The sequence below is a fragment of the Crinia signifera genome, chromosome 11 (assembly GCF_055691185.1).
Source record: "Crinia signifera chromosome 11, ASM5569118v1, whole genome shotgun sequence".
Classification (NCBI taxonomy): Eukaryota; Metazoa; Chordata; class Amphibia; order Anura; family Myobatrachidae; genus Crinia; species Crinia signifera.
The window spans coordinates 28,957,606-28,981,058 of record NC_139227.1 but is presented as its reverse complement, the minus strand read 5'-3'; the positions used below and the strand labels follow the sequence as shown (position 1 = coordinate 28,981,058).

Here is a 23,453-nt window from a genome sequence, read left to right as displayed (position 1 = left end):
ATAATATTTGTATCTATAGGGGCTGATTCACAGGTGGATACTAATGGCACCTACATATTTGCATGTTGGATATAGGCAGGAACAGTGGCGCACGTTCATCCCAGTTGCCTGGAGGAAAGCTAAATATTGGTGCCCCCCCACACACACACACATAAACACAACACCTCATATAAATATATGTATGTATGTGTGTGTGTGTGTTTGTATGTACATCGAGATAGATATATATATATATATATATATATATACTGTGTGTGTGTATATATATATATATATATATATATATATATATATACTGTGTGTGTGTATATATATATATATATATATATCTTGCTCAAAAAATAAAGGGAACACTAACAACACATCCTAGGTCTGAATGAATTAAATATTCTTATTAAATACTTTGTTCTTTACATACTGTAGTACAACTTCATAGGACCAAGGACTTAATTCAGACCTGATCGCACAGCCAGAGGCGTAATTCTGGGAGGCAGTGGAGTCATCTCCCGCTAGGCTCCTGCTCCCAAGGGGGCACCTCTCCTCCCCTGTGAGTTTGAATCAGTTCATTGAACTCTTAGATATCGCATCTGTGGCTGACTCCACCTCCTGGCCGGACCATAGACGTCACATTTTTTATTCAGTATACGGCCATTGGATCGACACATAGAAGGTCGACATACATTCGGTCTACCACTAAAGGTAGACATGGCTTAGGTCGACACCTGAAATAGGTCAACATGCCGAAGGTTAGAAGTGCAATGACGTTGCTGGGCAAAGCAATTGGGAATTTACCACAGGATCCGTTCACTGTGTATTTACACGTTCTCATTATGTTCATGAAGGCTTTGATGGAGTGGCTAAAAAAGTGACCCCTTATATATTTCCATAGACCGCAACTGTCTCCTCTTCTTGTACGTTACTTAGTCTATGGATCCAATGTCACCGATAGCGGGTTATGGGAAGTGCTAAGGTTTTGGTCATTTCGTAGTCCAGATCACAAGATGCTATTTTTCTGAAGGCAAAATCCACCTGCTTTTTCCTTCAGAAATATTGCCGCTTTAAACCTTGTTGCTAAACTTGCCGAAATCTCTGCACTTTCAAAAACCTGTGACATTTCCTTCCATGGCTTTTATTTACGAGTCATGCTTATGCTCAATATTTAAAGGGGCAATGCCTTTACCCAGCCATGTATTGCAAGTAAAAGCATTTCTCTTTCAAATATTGGACATAAGGAGAGAAGGTATGCCTGTGTTCATCACACCGCAGAGTAAGTCTAGGGATACGTGGCGCCTGCGATGACTGGTGCCCAGTGTAAAAATAATTTGGTTCGGCCTGGGTTCTGCTGCCCCATTGCAGGGAGCCGGGCAGTGGAGAGATATATAACAGGCGGCCGCCGCAGCACAGCCTTTCTCCCCAGCTCAGTACACGCTGCTCAGTGCTGAGCTGGGGAGAGAGAGGCAGCAGCAGCCTGTCCTTTCTCTCCCTGTGCAGGTGTGCAATCACACCTGTACCCCCACTGGCGCCCGCCCGTGCAAGCTAGGTTTTTTTTATTTCTCATGGGGCATAGCCACATACCCTGGTAGCCACACCCCCTACAGTTTACAGAGGCCCGGCCAACCTGTTGGCGCCTCTGCGACCATGCACTCTGTTCCCGGTGGGAATATATGTTCTTTTAGGTTTCAAGGAATTAATATAAGGACAGCAAAGAAACACAACAGTTTGATCAACACAATATGGATTTATTATACTCAGCTTTGGGAGGTTATTTCAGTGAAGAAAAACAGTCAATGATAACACGTCCAGGGGAGGCCTCGACTGTAATTCCAACACCTGTGTGCTTAGCTCATTCTGTCTGTTCCTTCAGTTCATCGTCTGTGCTTCTGTTCCAGGGTGAGGCCTCTCCGAGTAACCGTTCGCCATATGATTATATACACTTCAAGGACATTGGCTGAGCAAAATACTAATGTCCTCTGTGCCCTAAAAGGTCACAGTTGTCCATTCTCTAAAAATATGCATAGGCAAGTGTCTATTCAGGAGCTGCAGGGGAGAAATAGAGACTTCCGGTGGGGCCGGGGATGGTCGCGTGCAGGAGAGCTCCGGTGTTCCATCCACGGAGCTCCCATCCCCGGCCCATGGAGAAGGTGCTGGTGGCGGCGGGGGAACGGAGGAGTCAGAGAGTGAAGGAGCGCTGTGCCCCCCCCCCCGGCGTCGCGGCGCTGCGTCCATCCGGCGCTGTGTTCGCCCGGTGCGGAGAACATGAAGGGGGAGACGGACAGACTTTGAAGCAGGAAGGGGGAGACGGACGGTGCCCAGATGATGCTGCAGTGAGGACCCGCTGCTGTCTCTAGTGCCAATGGGACCCCCGGCCGCCGCAGCAGAGATGGAGCCCCGGCCCCAGTGTAGAATCCGGGCCTACTGAGGAGAACCCTGGCCTGCAGCAGATGATCCCGACACTTGCCGAGGAGACTCCAGGCAGGCAGGCCCTGGCTGGGAAGCCCGACTGGCCCCTCGGATCTCTGGATGAATGTGGTGCCCGGGAGAAGGTATGGCTCAAGAGATTGGGCCAGAGAGGGCCTAGCCATAGGCCTCACTATCTATCACTATCTATCCCAGGCCTCATGGACTCCAAGCCTCGTTGACTCTCCCCCCCCCCCCCCGGCCGCTGCCTGTGCTGTCCACGCTGCCCACGCTGGCTCTCCATACAGGAGGATGGCCTGTTGAGGCCTTTAAGATGGCGCCGCAAATGGCTGCCTAGGAACTGTGCACCCAGCAATATGTATCCCGTGTCTACTGTGTGATAACTGTACTGTCCCTGATTTAATCTGTGCTGTCTTTGCTCATGCTGTCACCTGCCCGGCTGCTGCAATGACCAGTGGCGCCGCGGATGGCTGCCTAGGCGCTGTGCAGCTTGGTGGGTGTGTGTTCCCTGTGTGATAAGTGTACTGTCTCTGCTTGTATTATTACCTACCCGGCTGCTGCAATGACCAGTGGTGCCGCTGATGGCTGCCTAGGCGCTGTGCAGCTCGGCGGGTATGTGTTCCCTGTGTGATAACTGTACTGTCCCTGCTTATATTGTTACCTACCTGGCTGCTGCAATGACCAGTGGCGCCGTGGATGGCTGCCTAGGCGCTGTGCAGCTTGGCGGGTGTGTGTTCCCTGTGTGATAACTGTACTGTCTCTGCTTGTATTATTACCTACCCGGCTGCTGCAATGACCAGTGGCGCCGCTGATGGCTGCCTAGGCGCTGCTCAGCTCGGGGGGTATGTGATCCCGGTGTGATAACTGTACTGTCCCTGCTTATATTGTCACCTACCTGGCTGCTGCAATGACCAGTGGTGCCGCTGATGGCTGCCTAGGCGCTGTGCAGCTCGGCGGGTATGTGTTCCCTGTGTGATAACTGTACTGTCCCTGCTTATATTGTTACCTACCTGGCTGCTGCAATGACCAGTGGCGCCGCGGATGGCTGCCTAGGCGCTGTGCAGCTTGGCGGGTGTGTGTTCCCTGTGTGATAACTGTACTGTCTCTGCTTGTATTATTACCTACCTGGCTGCTGCAATGACCAGTGGCGCCGCTGATGGCTGCCTAGGCGCTGCTCAGCTCGGCAGGTATGTGATCCCGGTGTGATAACTGTACTGTCCCTGCTTATATTGTCACCTACCTGGCTGCTGCAATAACCAGTGGCGCCGCTGATGGCTGCCTAGGCGCTGTGCCGCTCGGCGGGCATGTGATCCCTGCAAGTGATGTCTAAATGCTCTCAATGTAATGTGTATAATGTCTCAATGGAATGTATGTAATGTCTCCCCCCCCCCCCTTCATCCCCCGCTTGATGCTGCACTGTAATTCCACAAAAAATTCCTAGTGTGCGCAAGCACACATGGCCAATAAAGTTGATTCTATTCTATTCTTACAGCAAACCATTGTAGAAATCAACTTTACATCCTATGGTTACACGCTCCCAGCTTAGCAGGAGGCTGCACAGCCCTTGCTTCCCTGTCATAGGCCTGCAGTCCACAGGTCCTAGGGATTGGATCTCATCCTTAATTATATACATATTACATCATGCTCTGCTCCTTTCATTTGCACTTTTTCATTAAAGTGTATTTGTAGATTCAATGTGAGTAATAAAGGCATGGGCGCCGTGTTGTGTCACTTTGCCATGGAGTGGTACATTGTTTCCAGACACCACGACATCAGCATTTACCTTGTATGTCACTGGGAGTACAAGTAAATGGAATGTGAAGCATCGCAGGTCTGATGGGTTATATGGCTAGAAAGGGAAATGTGCAGAACATCAATAGATCTATTTTACCATTTATGCCACATCCCTGTATTTCCCTCCATCTTCGCTCTGCCATGTTCACCCCCTTTATATGACCGAATAATAAGCTGCTGTGCCCTCCTCCTATTATACAACGGTGGATTCCTGTGTAGTTCCGGCCTGCCCGAGTCCCCAGAGTTCTGTCCCCCCCGTGTCCCTTTCTGCGCAGATTCCTGCACTGTATCAATCTTGTTTAATAGAGTGAAAGGGTTATTGGCGGGTGGCAGGTCTCCGGGAGCGGGCGTGAGATGGATGACTCCACTCCCCCCGCCGGCCGTGCTGATGTACAATGAAATATTTATGATTTATTCCGGCTAATAAACTGAAATGAAGAGTGTGATGTATGCGAGCAGATGGAGGACTATTGATGCGGCTCCTTATGCGAGAGGGGAGGGGGGATGCCACACACGCACATACAAGAGACAGAATCCTACTACCCACTGAAAAGACAGACAGTGGTCGAGAATCCATTCCCCCAACTACCAGGATCCTAGCAAACCCCCGCCCCCCCCCCCCCACAACACCACTACCACCACCACCCTGGTTCGTTCCCAAATACAGAAAAAAATAAATGCCTGTGTTCATAGGATACATTGCACCTGGGTGTGGGTTGGGTAATTAATCATTTTGCAAAATGCTCTTTGTCATAATTGATCACAACATTTCTTTAACAATTGGAAGAGGGCCAGTGATTTAGTTTTGGTATTCGGGAAAACATTCTAGGCTGAACCAGTATTATATGAATAGATTCGATTTTTCTTTTACTGCACGTCTGTAGATACTCACAGCACAAAAGGCCATTTTGTTGGCAAAACCAATATTAATGAGTACGCAAACTATCCATTTATACACGAGTGATGTCATTATCAGCCAAGAAAATGTCCACCGTTACTGTACACCTTTAATTCAGACCTTGTCGCTGGGCTGCCTAACAGAGTGAAATCCCACCCTTTGCAAGCCTGCGGAATTACATGCATGTAGGTAAGCGGCACTTATGTGTGTGGTATAATATGTAATGGGCATTACAGTGTGTGGCATGTGTAATAGGCATTATGGTGTGTGGTATAGTATGTAATAGGCATTACGGTGTGTGGCACAATGTGTAATGGGTATTACAGTGTTTGGTATAATTTGTATTGGGCATTATGGGGTGTGGTATAATATTTAATCGGCATTACAGTGTGTAGCCTAACATGTAATAGGCATTATGGTGTGTGGCGTATGTAATGGGCATTGCAGTTTGAGGCATGTGTAATAGGCTTTACGATGTGTGGCGTAATGGGTTTTACGACGTGGTTTAATATGTTATAGGCATTATGGTGTGTAGCATAATATGTAATGGACATTACGGTGCGTGACCTAATGTGCAATGGGCATTACAGTGTGCGTAATCCTGGTGCATTGTGTATAAAGGGCTCTAACTGGTGCAGTGTATGGTGTAATGTGAATTGGTACTATTATGTGGTCACGCTCTTTCCCTACAAAGGCACACCCTACATCTTTGCAATGAGCAATGTAATCCCCCCTGCAATGAGCAGGTAATCCCTGTCATTGAGCAAGAAACCCGTGGCAATGAGCATGTAACTCCTGGCAATGAGCATTTAGGTAAGCAGAACTTATGTGTCATAATATGTAGTAGGCATTACAATTTGTGGCATAATATGTAATAGGCATTACGGTGTATGGCATAATATATAATGAGCATTGCAGTGTGTACCATGTGTAATAGGCATTACGGTATGTGGTATAATATGTAATAGGCATTATGGTATGTGGAATAATGTGTAATGGGCATTAGGGTGTGCGGCATCATGTGTAATGGGCATTACGGTGTGTAGCATCATGTGTAATGGGCATTACGATGTGTGGTATGTGTAATGGGCATTACGGTGTGTGGCATAATATGTAATAGGCATTACTGTGTGTGGCAAGTGTAATAGGCATTACGGTATGTGGTATAATATGTAATAGGCATTATGGTATGTGGAATAATGTGTAATGGGCATTAAGGTGTGCGGCATCATGTGTAATGGGCATTACGGTGTGTAGCATCATGTGTAATGGGCATTACGGTGTGTGGCATCATGTGTAATGGGCATTACGGTGTGTGGCATAATATGTAATGGGCATTACAGTGTGTGGCATAATATGTAATGAGCATTACAGTGTGTGGCAAGTGTAATATGCATTTAAGTTGTGTATTGGGTAAAAGTTAGACGGGGGTGTTTAGTGTTTACAACAGGATACGTTACAGCTATCCAAACATGATCACATATAGGACCAGAGATTTTGGGATGTTTTAGGAGTGCATCAATTTCAGTTGAGGATTGCCTACACAAAGTGGTCGGAGAGCATGCTGATACTGTAACATTGATGCACATTGACTGATCTTAGGTATCATTTCTAGTATTACAGGGTCATCTAATGGGTTTTCTATGAGGTACTTGTATATGTAAAGGGTTTTTCTTTTGTAGAACATAATGGATAGGATCCAATCTAGAAAAGTGTCTGATGAACCGTCACTCTTGTATAATAAAAAGCCTTCACGGCAATGTACTCTGTGGTAACTTGCTATAGGACATAGCTTGAGCTGCAGGACTAGAAGAGATTGCTTTCCTTGTATTCCACATTCCCCCGTTTGTTCTGATCAGTTTGTACCCAGAACCACTGGAAAGCTGTATTTAACAGACACATCCCAGTGACTGTATCTCCAGTCCACAGTTACATGCACCACTCCAGGAAATAGACAATGTGAAAGTATCTTAATTCATTCTGAGCCCCCCTTCCTTCCACCCTGGGGAGCGCTGTTGTGTTTACTACAGAGACATCATCCTAGAGGCTAGGGATAGATTATCTCAATGCCTTTTATAGGCTAGATTGGATTGCGGTGTACTTTACAAGGCAGACACGGAGTGATCTCTGTAAACAGAAAAGCCAGAGACTAATAGCATGGTACAGGACAGCCAGGAACATATAGGGCTCAGCTGGGGATGGTTGCAAAGGACTAAGGGGTAGATGTATGAAACAGTGATAAGGGAGGAGAAGTGATAAAGTGCCTGGTACTTTATCACCGGCCAATCAGCTCCTGACTATTAAGTTACAGGCTGGGTTTAAAAAGAGACAGTTAGGATCTGATTGGCCCGTGATAAATTACCAAGCACTATATCACTTCTCCTACCTTATCACTACTTCATACATATGCCCCTCAGTTGGGGATAGGTAGCTGTCCACAGGACTCCATTGGGGACAGGTAGCTGTGTAAAACAGGGGTGTCCAAACTTTTTGCAACGTGGGCCTGGATTTGGTGAGGTGAAAATGTGTGCGGGCCAACCATTAAGCCTGACATTCTTTGAGTCATTAATCACATCAGAATGGTCCCTCACTCTGCCCCCATGCACTTTATGTCCCCCAGCGTGCCCCCATTCACTATATGTCCCCCAGCCTGCCCCTTCACTGTATATTCCCCTGCCTGCCCCCATTCGCTGTATGTCCTCCACTCTGCCCCCTTCACATTATATTCCCCTGCCTGACCATCCTTCTCTGTATGTCTCCCAGCCTGCCACTCCTCAGGGCCGTCTTTTCGTATGGGCTTAATGGGCACTTGCCCAGGGGCCCCAGGTGTGTGTGGGCCCTATTCTGGACATGCCTGGTGTAAAAGGACTCATCTGGGGATGGGTGCACATGTCTCAGTTGGGGATGATCAGCTGTGCACAGGACTCAGTTGGGGACGGTAGCTGTGCACAGGACTCAGTTGGGGACGGTAGCTGTGCACAGGACTCAGTTGGGGACGGTAGCTGTGCACAGGACTCAGTTGGGGACGTGTAGCTGTAGCTTACTATTTCCTATAACTTTTCTTTGAAATAGAAATGTTTGGTTGCTGTGTTCCACTTGAAGCCAAATACTAAAGCAGACTGGAAAACATTTTTTTTCCAAGTAAAGTGTGGTGGTTCGTGCGTGTAGCAAGCTGTAAAAAGAGTGGAGAAGTGGAGCATGTACTTACCATATAAAATGGTAAGTAGATGCTTATTAGTTGCTATGGTCAACTTCTTCACTGTCCCACTTCTTTTTTCACTGCTTGATACAAAAACCTCTACATTGTTTTTGCCACTACTGAACATAGATTATAACGAGTCTAATAGGAGTAGAAGTCACTGAATGCTAGAATGTCATTGATTAGTTATTTCAATGGAGAGTAGATGTAAATGTAAGTCGCATTTAATTGCATTTCAGTTGCTGTGCAGACGGCCAATAATCGCTCAGCTGTGTAAATATCGAAATAACGACCACATCTAATTAGGCCCATTGTTGGGTTATATGTTTGTATATTCCTAGGGGACACCGCAGTGTACAAGGACGGGTCTTACTGGATCCTTGGCCGGACCTCTGTCGACATCATCAAGAGTGGAGGTTACAAAATCAGCGCTTTGGATGTAGAGCGCCACCTTTTGGCTCACCCTAGTATTGCAGGTATGCATTGTGTCTCTTAGCAGAGACCATTGTCACTTTCTTTTTAATTCTTTCTTTCTCACAGAATTTATACAGATATTAAATGGCCTATTTATATTTATCACTGTGTGTTCTGTTTAGAGCCTAGTCTTCTGTCTCACTCCAGGGCTGTCCTAGGTCAAGTGCCCATACACTAGGGTGATTCCACAGCGATATGGTCAATTTTCATCCAATTCCGGCGAGAAATCGGTTAAAAAGTGTCAAAATGGCATGTGTTTGCATCAGGTCCAATGCGATGCACGGCCCGGTGAGCATCGCAGAGGAGCCTGAAGATCGCATGGCCTGCACTATAGATATATCGCATCACCAAGTCTCTAGCAGAATTGACTGGGAACGTATACCATACATCGTATACAGTCCTGCCACCCGGGATTCAAGGGGGATCGCAGGCGACTTCTCCCATTTGGAGAAGTCACCGTATTGTATGGGGACCTTAGGAGTGCACCATTTTTTGTGGGACTTCAAAAAATTTTTTTCTTTTTTTTCTTTTTTAAATGCCTTGTTCATAATCTTTATTATACATGCCTCTAGCTCAGGACTGAGAAGTCCTGCCAAAGATCGGCTATTAATGGCTGGTGGTGAAAGAAGTTGCATTTTAATGATAAATATATAGTGAAGAATAAGGGAGGGTGTTCCCTCCACTGGCGCTAGAAGTGTGGATAATACATCCCTGTGTGATGGGAAAAGATCTTCTTATCCGACTATGTGAATAAGGAAGTAAACCAGGTGGTATATATATATATATATATATATATATAATAAATACCGCAAGTCCCTCCTTATGTGGTAACCGTTCCTCTTCTCCGCCTTACGTTTAGGTTCAAAACGAGGGATACCTCACAATGGGTAGAATCTGAAATACCAGTCGTACTCAGCATCGATAGATCGGCAGTCAGTAGTGTCAACCCCAAAAATGATGAAATGGGGTTGCCGCTACCGACTGCTGAACTATCAATGCTGAGTACGACTGGTATTTCAGATTCTACCCATTGTGAGATATATTAAAATGGCCTTCTGCATTATTTGCCTTCATGTCATCTAGATGTTGCTGTGATCGGAGCTCCAGATATGAAGTGGGGGCAGCGTGTTGTAGCCATTGTGAAACTGTGTGACGGCCATATGCTTTCCTTGAACGAGCTGAAACAGTGGGCAAGGTGAGTAGAAGCAGACAGACAGACATGACCTAGACCATGACCTATTTTCAACCTTTTTACCTTGCCGCACGCTAAATAAGATTATAAAATTGCCAAGGCATGCCATGAGATTCCCACAGGGCAAAACACATTGCCCCCACAGGAAAATAAAAATAAAAAACCTATTGGCCCCCATATAAAAAAAAACGGTACTCTTTACCTAGCACGGCGCCCATCGCGGGCATCGCGGCCATCGCATGCACTAAAAAACGGGTGCGACGCGATGGCCGCGATTTCCCATAGGGAACAATGTTAAAAGTGTCAATGGACGCGATTTTAGTGTTCATTGCCTCAATGCCCGCGATTTTTCCATAGGAAACAATGTTAAATGGGCCACAGAGCCCAAATAGTCCCCCTGAAGTCTGAAATGGCCCCCACAATTATTAACGCCACCCCACGATCAACGTGAACCCGAAGCGTGGCGAGCGGCGGCGGTACGCGTCCTTCGACCTTTTCATACCCCCACTATCCACGTCGGCGTGGAGTTGAGAATAGAATAGTGTGGCGAGCGCAGCGAGCCACAGAGCCCGAAGCGTGGCGAGGGGACGCGGACACCTGTGAAGCCCGCGAAGGGACGCGTTTACCTGTGAAGGTATCCGCGGCCCCTCGCGGGGCTCGCTGCGCTTGCCACGCTTCGGGCTCGGTGGCTCGCTGCGCTCGCCACACTATTCTCAACTCCACGCCGACGTGGATAGTGGGGGTATGAAAAGGTCGGAGGACGCGTACCGTCGCCCCTCGCGGGCTCGCTTCGCTCGCCACGCTTCGGGTTCACGTTGACCGTGGGGTGGCGTTAACAATTGTGGGGGCCATTTCAGACTTCAGGGGGACTATTAGGCCTCTGTGGCCCATTTAACATTGTTTCCTATAGACAAATCGCGGGCATTGAGGCATTGAACACAAAAATCGCGTCTATTGACACTTTTAACATTGATCCCTATGGGAAATCGCGGGCATCGCGTCGCACCCGTTTTTTTAGTGCATGCGATGGCCACGATGCCCGCGATTTTTTACCCCCGATGACCGCGATGCCAATCGCGGGCGCCGTGCTAGGTAAAGAGTACCAAAAAAACAATCACACTGGTCCCCACAGGTAACAAAAATAAAATACATTTGTCCTTTACATGAAAAGAAGAGCCCAGTAAATAACAGTTGAGCTGGTGGTGGCTGTAAACTGGTTTGGGCATCTCTAGATCTGGGGGCACACTTAAGAAAAGCTCAAGGCACAGTGGTTGAAACACACTGACCTAGACACAGAAAATACGCTGAAAACTTCTAGATATCAAATAAAGTTTATTAAAAGAATATAGGAAAATTATATACATACATCAATTCATCAAAATTTGAAAGGGTGTGTGGCCTAATACCGGTATACTCATAAGACATACATATACAAACACACAAAAAACATATAAAAAACCCCTAATAGGGTATAGATATTTCAGTCTCTGTGATAAAAGTATAGGGACTGTAGTAAGCACAAAGAGATTGATGGGTGGGGGAGGGGGCTATGCTCCACGTCTCTATATGAGATGCCTGGCTCTTACTTTCTGTGAGAGTTCTTAGCGCTATTGCAGGCTTACCTGTCTCTGGTGCTAACGTGGAGCTAATTTAGCTGCGAATCTGCATCTTTGGCTCGTGTTTCCTTACTGAGTTCTCTCCCTTTATAAGAAGGATACCTGGATGATGAAGATCTAGCATGCACAGTAACACTTCCAAGACATACGCTGAGAGCGGAAACTTTCTTTTGCTGCTATTACAGTAGCTAATGTGTGGATGTCAGGGATCACCGTAGAGCGGGTGTGGTATGTTTTTCCGACAGTCAGGATCCCGACAGTGATTATCCCGACGTCGGGATCCCGACTGGCCAGACTCAGACAGCGTGGCCAGCGCAACAAAGCCCCTTGCGGGCTCGCTGCACTCGCCACACTGCGGGCGTAGTGGCGAGCTACGCTCGCCACCTATTTTATTCTCCCTCTATGGGGGTCGTGGACCCCCACGATGGAAAATAGCCAACGGACGTCGGGAACCCGGCCATCAGTGTTTTAACAGTTGGGATCCCGACATCGGGTTAATGACTGTCGGGATCCCGTCTGGCACCCCCGTAGAGCAATAAGGAATCACTTCTGTAGATTTAGATTTGCCAAAGCAAGTTGCTAAAAGTCAGATCCTTCATTTGCATGGGGCTATAGCTTTGTTCATGATGTTGGTCTATAGAAGGAATTCTCAGCTCTTCTTTCTCTCTTGCTCTAATGCAATGTTTTCACTGTTGTCCTTAATGTCTAGCTAAGTTTTCTGTGAATCTATAAATTATCTTATTCTCTAATGGCCATATATCCATGTAGCTCTTAGGCAATGGCAATAGGCTGTGTGGTTGTTGGCCTTGTTTTTTGTCCTGTATATTGTAAATTTCTGTTGTTATGATCTTAGTGATCCTTCTAGGATCGGGACAGGGCAGGGTGCTGGGGTATTGGTGCACCATGAGAGGGGCTGGTCAGGCCTGCCGAACTCACCGCTGAGGGCGGGCTGGGACGGTCAACATCACTTTTGGGGGCGTGCCGAGCCTGCCAATGTCACTGTTGGGGGTGGGCCGGACAAGCCGACATCACTTTTGGGGGTGGGCCAGGATGCCGTTGTCACTGTTTGGGGAGGCAGGCCCAGCAACGATAGTGTGGGGGCGGACCTGGCATCTACAGCACCAGTGGGGTCAGATGACAGGGTACATTTTGCACTTAAAAAATTGGGCAGGGCGCAGTGCTCCGCTTAAACAGCCTAGCGTGAACATTACATCTATAATAGTCTGTCTCACAGTTGCTCTGTAGATCCAAGGGGAGTCCCTGTCCCCACACAGATCTCATTGGCTCCTGCTGACATATGCCAAGGAGGTTGGAGCAGTGAAAGCAGAATGGAAGTCTGTTCCTGCCCCCCCCCCCCCCCCCCCCCGCCCTTTTCACCTGCTAAGGAAGGGGTACACTAAGATAAGCGAGCCGGATGGTGACAGAGATAAGATAGTGACACTGAAAGGGACAGAGGAGAGACAGACAGGCAGACAATAGCTGCTGCTACTGTTTCCTTCTTTAGCTGTCAGTCACTGGCCAGTGAGCGACATTTCCTGCAGCAGAACTGTAATACAGTACACCTTTTACCCCAGAACTGTGTGTTCATGTACATGTGGTAGAGAATATAGATTGTAATCTCCACTGGGGCAGGGACTGAGGAATGGACACATATTCTCTGTACAGCGCTGCAGAATATGTGTGAGCTATATACATAACTGGTAATATATTTGGTACATTTACTACTTGAGTAGAAGCATATTCCATTTGTTCTGTTTGTGTGATGCTGTGGACGGTCCGTGCTCCCTGTGCAGGCCCAGCATGACTGTGATGTCAGTGATTTAGCCTGCTCTTTTCTCTTATTTAGGGCAGTCATGGACCCATACTGCATTCCTGCTGAGCTCATCCAGGTGGAAGAAATTCCCAGAAACCAGATGGGAAAGATCAATAAAAAGCAACTGCTTGCTCACTTCTATCCACAGTGAGAGGGAGAGCAGCATCTACCTGACCACACACAGAATACGGTATCTCACCCTCAACTCTGTATTCTGGACCATCAACACAATATCTCCTCCTACTAGACGCTCAGCATCCCGATCCTCCCAAAGTTCATACAGGCCCTTAAACCAAAGACAAGGCCTCTTCACTCGTCTCATCATTTAACCCTGCATCCTTTTCTCTGTCAGCTTGTCTGCTTCTTATCCCTATGCCCATCTTTAGATCACCTCTATTACTTCTGATTCTCGTTGGCACAACATTCCCCTTCTCCTACATGTCTCATCCCCCTTTAGACATGTTCCCGTTTAAAAATCGTACACATGTCCCCATATGTAAACAAACCATTATTTATTTATTTACAGTTTCTTATATAGCGCAGCAGATTCCGTTGCGCTTTACAATAGTAGACAGTGATAAAACAAACTGGGTGACAACAGACAGACTTGGAGGTAGGAGGGCCCTGCTGCAAGCTTACAATCTATAGGGCTATAGGAGGGAAACACAAGGACATGCACCAGTAATAGCATAGCAGTCCCACCATCCCTGATCCCGCCTTTCTTTCGCGCTACTGCCCTATGTCAGAACGTGTGATGTTGCTGTACTCTGAGCGGAACCCTAGGGCTGGTTGTTGCTGGAGGACACATGTTGGAAACTAGGAGGCTTAATGGGAAGTCTTCTCATACTAGAACACATACATTGACTAGTGATTCTGGGAGATGCAGCAAGAACTGGCAGGAATCTGGAAAAGTCTTAAAAAGTCACCAGCTGCCAAAGGAGACTGAAGTAGGGGACTGCGGAGAGTACCCAGTACTAATGCGGGTACTGAGGGTCTTTGCTTTTATTATCGATGTCTGCAGAACAGGGTACTGTGAGTCATCCCACAGGATGGTGATTGAGGTGAGGGAGAATGTGGCAGGAGGTAGCCATAGTGCAGGTGACAAATCGTGAGTCCAGCTATAAGGTAACTGGTGGGTAGTAGCAGTGTGGGATGGCTGCCGCAGGATGATTTGTCAGGAGAACTGGAAACTGCAGGGAGTGCCCAACTATGGTAACTGGCACTGAGATTGTACACGGCAGCGAGTGTCCACTACACTGGAGGATGAGGTGACTGTCTGATAGTAACTGGCACTAGGTAAGCGCATAGCAGCAAGTATTAGTAATTAAACCACAGGGAGCATTCAGCTGTATGTCTGGTGCTGAGGATGTACACAGTAAGGGGTATAGCATTATTGGAGTCTGCGGCAGTACCTGGAGCTCAGGGCATGTAAAGAAGCTGATATCCGTAAGACAGGCGCGGTCAGCTATGGTGGCCTCTGCTGAGGATGTACATTGTAACAGGTATAGCAACACTGGAATCCGCAGTGACCGCTCAGCTAGGGTAACTGAAGATAAGAGAGTACACCACAACGGGTATAATTAGTCGGGTGCGTGATACCCTACTATATACATCCTGAGCAGGACTGCCTGTCCCTTCCTCTCCCTTTGTGGCTCTGTAATTGGGGATTCAGCATCAAGGCCTTCATAAGGGTTACAAGTTGGGAACGCTTGTAAGGGGCCTGGAAGCCCAAGACTTTATTTAGCAATTGCTCCTCATCAGATGTAGCAAGCCTGGAGTTCTACTTCTATGCCAAAGACAGGTACCATACTGATAGAACCATATGCCTGGATGCCTGATTCAGAGTTATTTTCTGGTAGGTTAATTGGCTCCTAACAAAATGAACCCTAGCGCAAATGTGTGCGTGTGTACATGTGGTAGGGAATATAGATTGTAAGCTCCACTGGGGCAGGGACTGATGTGAGTGTTCAACTATTCTCTGTAAAGCGCTGCGGAATCTGTGTGCGCTATATAAGAAACTGGCAATAAATCAAGTGTTGTGGGTAGTAACGGGGAGTGGCGACTATACGACAGGCATGTAGCATCCATTCTGGGGGCGTGTAACCGTAAGCAACTGCATCCGGTACACAGTCATACAACCATAGGGTTACTCAGGAGATCGATTATTGACTGATTTGAAGCCGATGTCTGTTCTCAAATCAGCATATCTGAGATGCATCCAATGGGCTTCGCTATACAAATCCCGGCACCTGACATTTGCATAATTTTACAAATTCCTAGCTGCGGTGGCATTTGTATGGGACCTCTGTCCTGTGTGTGCCAGTGTGTATGCCTATATCCCATGTTTGTGGTGATTAACAATCTATTTACTGAACAGTCATTTCCTCGTGCCATCTTCTTGGGCATTGATCACCCATGTCCCATAATCTTCCCTCTATTGTCCTATGTGGCGCTTATTTTTTTCTTCTGCTTCATTTACTGTCATAGTACATAAGTCACCAGCTCCTTCAGTGTCTACCTCTGGTACATCCGTCGCTCCCACTAGCTGTTGGGATCCCAGGAGGCGCGCTGAGCTCGTTACTTACGGTACACCTCTGCTCTTGTGAACCGCCAATGTGCTGTTGACACCCAAATTAACCACTCCTCCCCAATTCCCTCCCATTCTCTCTGAGCTCATGTGTCCATCTATTATTTGATAAACCTGAGTTTATCACCTACCATCCTCTCAGATTCACCACCTCTCCCTAAATGCCTCTCACCGCCACTGTGATCCTTATCGGCTGCTTTACTCTGTGAATACCCCATATCCCTTATAATACATCTCACAGTACTCTCCATCATCATGTCTTAGGCTCATGGGGATCTTAAGAGAGGAGGGAACCCATTTTCAAACTCCTCTGTTGCACTGTACACTATGGCCCTTATTCTGGTTGACTCGCCTGGCGTGAATTCGCATCCTTGGGAGTCACTCTAACCTCACCTTGCGAATGGTTAGCTGGTGCCACCCATTCGCACGTCGGATGAACATACACGAACAGTTATTTGCATGCCAGTGGGAACCACCCCCATCTTTCGATGGTCGCCGGCCATCCATACATATGCGTGTAGAATTGAAGGGAATTGGGCGGGCAGCTGACATCCGGTGTACGCCCAGCGTAGCATGTGTACGCCCAGCATTTTCATGGGAACGACAAAGAAACGCTGGGTGTTCACATATGCTAATGGCCCAGGCTCCAGCCACGGACGTTCCCACTTACCTGTTTGCTAGGCTGCGAGTGTACGCAGGTCTGAATCAGGCCCATAGTGTATACACACCTGACGATCCACAAATGATATATTGTTCGTTCTATAGAGTGGACTATATACTGCATTGCCCAGTGTGTACCCAACATTAGCTGTGCCTCTGACGGTCTCTCACCTGCCCTCTGAGAACCAAGTCTCACAGCGGTCTACAGTACTTCTTCCATGCCACTACCCACCTAAGGAGTTTCCCGCCATGCTGGAGCAAATCCTTCCCACAGTCTTCACATCTTTAATAGCGCTCTGAAATTCCACCTCCATCTCTGCTGCCACTGGTACTGCCCACACTGGTACAGCCATGCTAACTTTGCCCACTCTTGTCTCAGATTTGCCCACTAGCTCAGCCTACTGATTTATATAAACATTTGAATGTAAAATGTATACTGTGTTTCTGTGCTATATATATGTTCTGTTTTCCCCTCTGTCCAATGCTGCAGAGCACTATGGTGCTTTAGAAATCAAAAATAATGATAATAATAACTATGCAATTATGACCTGCTGTGTTTGGTCATGGAGAAAAAAAAACCCATAAAGGCACAAACAAAAAAAAATACACGAAATGACGTATCTCTAAATTCAATTATTTTATCATTTGATTACATTTTGAATAAAGTAATATTAAAAAAAAATAAAGCATTTTCATCCGACATCATTTGTATATTGTTATTTAATTGCAGAACAGTCATGTAACATGGAGAATTATACTTTCATTATCTGCAGAGCGGTGCGGTGTGCAGATCTGTACATTGCTGAATCGCCTGCAGAGCAGCCATGTAACATGCAGGACTTTATACTGACTTATGCAGAGCAGTTAGATAATATGAAGAACATTGAGCCCGATTCATCCTTGCTCGTAGCGGGCCTAATTCCTCCCCGAGGGTCGGGGTTTCAGGGAATTGCCATCACATATTCAATATTTAATGGGCCCCATTGATAGTCTGCATTTGCCTTTAGCAAGAGGGGATTAGGTAAAAACCGGAATGGTCCGGACCACGGAACACCGCACCTGTTCCCCATTCTTGAGTTTGAAGTGTTCCTGTCTTGGAGGTGTCATGTCTGGGTGTGGGGGTCTGTCTGTGACAGCTATCACTAGGGAGGCAGGGAAGGAGAGATTACAAATTACCTTAATGGTCCGGAGGATTAGGTAAAATTCAGAAACCGTCTGGGGGTTGCCTGTGTCACCAGGGAGTTACTACAGCCTCCCTCTATGGCAAGAGGAACATTTTACTTTATGTATTATAGACAGAGCATGGATATAATGTACAGTATCATGTCGGATATTTGACTGTAACAATATGCAGTGCATTTCATATAAGATGTAGAACATCATAATGCAATTATTGTGGAGCAGCCAGTATACCATAATGACGTTCAGAACAGTCATATGCCAGGCAGTGCATTGTACTACAATTATCTGCAGAGCAGTAATATAACATATAGAGCATTGTACTACAATTATCTGCAGAGCAGTAATATAACATATAGAGCATTGTACTACAATTACCTGCTTAGCAGTAATATAACATATAGAGCATTGTACTGCAATTACCTGCAGAGCAGTAATATAACATATAGAGCATTGTACTACAATTATCTGCAGAGCAGTAATATAACATATAGAGCATTGTACTACAATTATCTGCAGAGCAGTAATATAACATATAGAGCATTGTACTGCAATTACCTGCAGAGCAGTAATATAACATATAGAGCATTGTACTACAATTATCTGCAGAGCAGTACTATAACAGAGCATTGTACTGCAATTATCTGCAGAGCAGTAATATAACATATAGAGCATTGTACTGCAATTATCTGCAGAGCAGTAATATAACATATAGAGCATTGTACTGCAATTACCTGCAGAGCAGAAATATAACATATAGAGCATTGTACTACAATTATCTGCAGAGCAGTACTATAACATAGAGCATTGTACTGCAATTATCTGCAGAGCAGTAATATAACATATAGAGCATTGTACTGCAATTATCTGCAGAGCAGTAATATAACATATAGAGCATTGTACTGCAATTATCTGCAGAGCAGTAATATAACATATAGAGCATTGTACTGCAATTATCTGCAGAGCAGTAATATAACATATAGAGCATTGTACTGCAATTATCTGCAGAGCAGTAATATAACATATAGAGCATTGTACTACAATTACCTGCATAGCAGTACTATAACATATAGATCATTGTACTACAATTATCTGCAGAGCAGTAATATAACATATAGAGCATTGTACTACAATTACCTGCATAGCAGTAATATAACATATAGAGCATTGTACTACAATTACCTGCAGAGCAGTAATATTACATATAGAGCATTGTACTGCAATTACCTGCAGAGCAGTAATATAACATATAGAGCATTGTACTGCAATTATCTGCAGAGAAGTAATATAGCATATAGAGCACTGTACTGCAATTACCTGCAGAGCAGTAATATAACATATAGAGCATTGTACTACAATTATCTGCAGAGCAGTAATATAACATATAGAGCATTGTACTGCAATTACCTGCAGAGCAGTAATATAACATATAGAGCATTGTACTGCAATTATCTGCAGAGCAGTAATATAACATATAGAGCATTGTACTGCAATTATCTGCAGAGCAGTAATGTAACATATAGAGCATTGTACTGCAATTACCTGCAGAGCAGTAATGTAACATATAGAGCATTGTACTACAATTATCTGCAGAGCAGTACTATAACATAGAGCATTGTACTGCAATTATCTGCAGAGCAGTAATATAACATATAGAGCATTGTACTGCAATTATCTGCAGAGCAGTAATATAACATATAGAGCATTGTACTGCAATTATCTGCAGAGCAGTAATATAACATATAGAGCATTGTACTGCAATTATCTGCAGAGCAGTAATATAACATATAGATCATTGTACTACAATTATCTGCACAGAAGTAATATAACATATAGAGCATTGTACTACAATTACCTGCATAGCAGTAATATAACATATAGAGCATTGTACTACAATTACCTGCAGAGCAGTAATATAACATATAGAGCATTGTACTGCAATTACCTGCAGAGCAGTAATATAACATATAGAGCATTGTACTACAATTATCTGCAGAGAAGTAATATAGCATATAGAGCATTGTACTGCAATTATCTGCAGAGCAGTAATATAGCATATAGAGCATTGTACTGCAATTATATGCAGAGCAGTAATATGACATATAGAGCATTGTACTGCAATTATCTGCAGAACAGTAATATAACATATAGAACATCATAATGCAATTATTGTGGAGCAGCCAGTATACTATAATGACCTTCAGAACAGTCATATGCCAGGCAGTACATTGTACTGCATTTACCTGCAGAGCAGTAATATAACATATACTGTAGAGCATTGTACTGCAATTATCTGCAGAGCAGTACTATAACATAGAGCATTGTACTGCAATTATCTGCAGAGCAGTAATGTAACATATAGAGCATTGTACTGCAATTATCTGCATAGCAGTAATATAACATATAGAGCATTGTACTGCAATTATCTGCAGAGCAGTAATGTTACATATTTATTTATTATTTATTTATTTACAGTTTCTTATATAGCGCAGCAGATTCCGTTGCGCTTATAGAGCATTGTACTGCAATTATCTGCAGAGCAGTAATGTAATATATATAGAGCATTGTACTGCAATTATCTGCATAGCCGTAATATAACATATAGAGCATTGTACTGCAATTATCTGCAGAGCAGTAATGTAACATATAGAGCATTGCACTGCAATTATCTGCATAGCAGTAATATAACATATAGAGCATTGTACTGCAATTATCTGCAGAGCAGTAATATAACATATAGAGCATTATACTGCAATTATCTGCAGAGCAGTAATATAACTGCAATTATCTGCAGAGCAGTAGTATATCATATGGAGCACTGTACTGCAATTATCTGCAGAGCAGTAATATAACATGCAGAGCATTGTACTGCAATTATCTGCAGAGCAGTAATGTAACATATAGAGCATTGTACTGCAATTATCTGCATAGCAGTAATATAACATATAGAGCATTGTACTGCAATTATCTGCAGAGCAGTAATATAACATATAGAGCATTATACTGCAATTATCTGCAGAGCAGTAATATAACTGCAATTATCTGCAGAGCAGTAGTATATCATATGGAGCACTGTACTGCAATTATCTGCAGAGCAGTAATATAACATGCAGAGCATTGTACTGCAATTATCTGCAGAGCAGTAATATAACTGCAATTATCTGCAGAGCAGTAGCATAACATATAGAGCATTTTACTGCAATTATCCGCAGAGCATAATTACCCGCAGGACTGTTAGACCTTGCAGAGCATTGTGCTGTAATGACCTGCAGAGCAGTCCTAGTACATGCATACCTATATCCTGTATGTAATGTCCTCAAAGCAGTGATAGAACATGGAAAACATATTGTACATAACTTGCTATAATTCTATAATATGTAAAAAAGCATAAAGATGAATAATATGGAATGTAAAACAGTTTCTACTCTTTAATTACACTGTGTGCAATGAAGGGTTTATTCTAGGGCTAACGTCCCCAGTGTGGCCCTGATTTCAGTGACATCTTCTGGACTTGGCAGGCTGATCAATACAAAACAGCAGAGGCTCATTCATAACTGTTCCTGTGACAGGCAGGACCCAGCAGGGAATTAATAGCAGGCCAGCCACTACCGATCCATCTCTGGACCAGTCCAGCCGTAGGTAATGAAGTACAATGTGTGCATATGTGGGGAGGGTGGGCGGAGACTCAGAGCCAAAACCATTAATTTAATTCTAGAGAAATCTGTTTTGATAAATGGGAGCTAAAACGTGCCTGCCGCACTGCAATTAACCTCCTAACCTCGCCACGGGACTAGTGACATGCCTCTTCCCCCATTAGACTAGTGACAAGTCTAATTCCTGGAAGAGTAATGACATTCACCGTCCAGGGTCAGTGACCTCATAAAGCAGTACACTTATAATCCACAAACAAGCTGAGGGGGGTAACTGTACTGTTCTGGATGCTGCAAGTGGATAGACAGATTCAGTGACTGTAATAAAATAATGTGTAAGCTTCCCCTTCTGCTCCACGGGAGGTTTCTGTCCTCCCCGAGCTCGCCTTAGGACACCTGCGTTACGGTTTGACAGGTGTAACGCCCCAGTCAAACTTCCCACCTGCACTGAAACTAAGGGTCCCATTTATTACGGATCGCACATAGGCCTAGATGTACAAAGTTTGAAAAGTGATCAAAGGGAGAGTGCTAAACTACCAGCCAATAAGCTCCTAACTGACACGTTGTTACAGTCTGGGTTTGAAAAATAATAGTTAGAAGCTGATTGTTTATCACTCTCAACTTTACCACTTTTTAAGGCTTAGTACATTTCGCACTGAAGCTTGTAGTGTCTAGTCTGTTGGGTGGGAGTTCCCATGACACATATTACCAGAAAGACAGGAAGAGATTACAATCCTATGGTCCAGACCACATATAGGTGTGTGTGGGGGGGGGTTGGCAGCTGTCACAGGCACCCGCTGGACAAAACATCCCCTGGGCATTCACCCCCTCGGCTGGGACACTACAAACTCTGGAATAGCAGTTTAATGAATGGAGCCTGTCCGGTCTGGCCTGGCCGGGTCCCTTTCCGTTTTTACCTAGTCCCGGGTTACACCTATCTGCTGTACATCTTGAAGTTTTGTTTTCTACATTAATAATGTATTCTATTTTGCATACAAGCAGGGTTTACACAATTTGGAGAAACAGTGGACAATTCAGGGTTGTACACAACTCAGTTACACTTGTCCCTGGAACATTAGCCTTCAATGTGTTTCGTGGGAATGTAGATGGAATTGCAAGGTATAGAGCGGTATAGCTTGTGCAAATACCTGTCAATAGTCATGATGATTACCTTGACAAGCGGAAGCATAGATGCAGCAACTGGGAATACAGACGAAAAGCCGCACTTAATTGTGTGTCCACAAAGAATGGAACTTCCATTCAACCTTGAGTCAAAGTCAAGCTCATTATTTATACACTACTGTTCAAAAGTTTGGGGTCACTTAGAAATGGCCTTATTTTTTAATGAAAAGCAATGTTTTTTTTTAATAAAGATAACATTAAAGTAACCAGAAATGCACTATATATATACATTGTTAATGTGGTAAATGACTATACTAGCTGCAAACGTCTGGTTTTTAAAGGAATATCTACATAGGTGTATAGAAGCTAATTTCCAGCAACCATCACTCCAGTGTTCTAATGGTACATAGTGTTTGCTAATCGTGTTAGAAGACTAATGGATGATTAGAAAACCGTTGAGCAATTATGTTAGCACAGCTGAAAATGTGTTTGCTCATTAGAGAAGCTATAAAACTGGCCTTCCTTTGAGCTATTTGAGTGTCTGGAGCATCACATTTGTGTGTTCGATTATACTTTCAAATAATCGAATACATCGGCAAAAGAACGAGGAAGAGTGGAAAAAATGTTATGGACAGACAAATTGAAGTTTGAGGTGTTTGAATCACACAGAAGAACATTTGTGAGACACAGAACAAGGGAAAAGATGCTGGAAGAATGCCTGACTCCATCTGTCAAGCATGGTGGAGTTAATTTGAGGGTCTGGGGCTGCCTTGGTGCTGGTAAAGTGGGAGATTTGGACAAGGTAAAAGGGATTTTGAATAAAGAAGGCTATCACACATTTTGCAATGCCA

General features: G+C 44.8%; 1 protein-coding gene across 1 annotated transcript in view; it reads left to right on the top strand.

Annotated features, from left to right (window-relative positions):
• Positions 1-17,343, top strand: part of ACSF3 (acyl-CoA synthetase family member 3) — a 41,304-nt gene extending 23,961 nt beyond the window's left edge. The window contains exons 8-10 of the mRNA XM_083165326.1: positions 8,651-8,785; positions 9,867-9,978; positions 13,438-17,343. Coding sequence (XP_083021452.1) covers positions 8,651-8,785; positions 9,867-9,978; positions 13,438-13,555 — 365 coding nt within the window. The 3' untranslated portion in view covers positions 13,556-17,343. The remainder of the gene's footprint in view (positions 1-8,650; positions 8,786-9,866; positions 9,979-13,437) is intronic.
• The last annotated feature ends 6,110 nt before the right edge of the window (positions 17,344-23,453 follow it).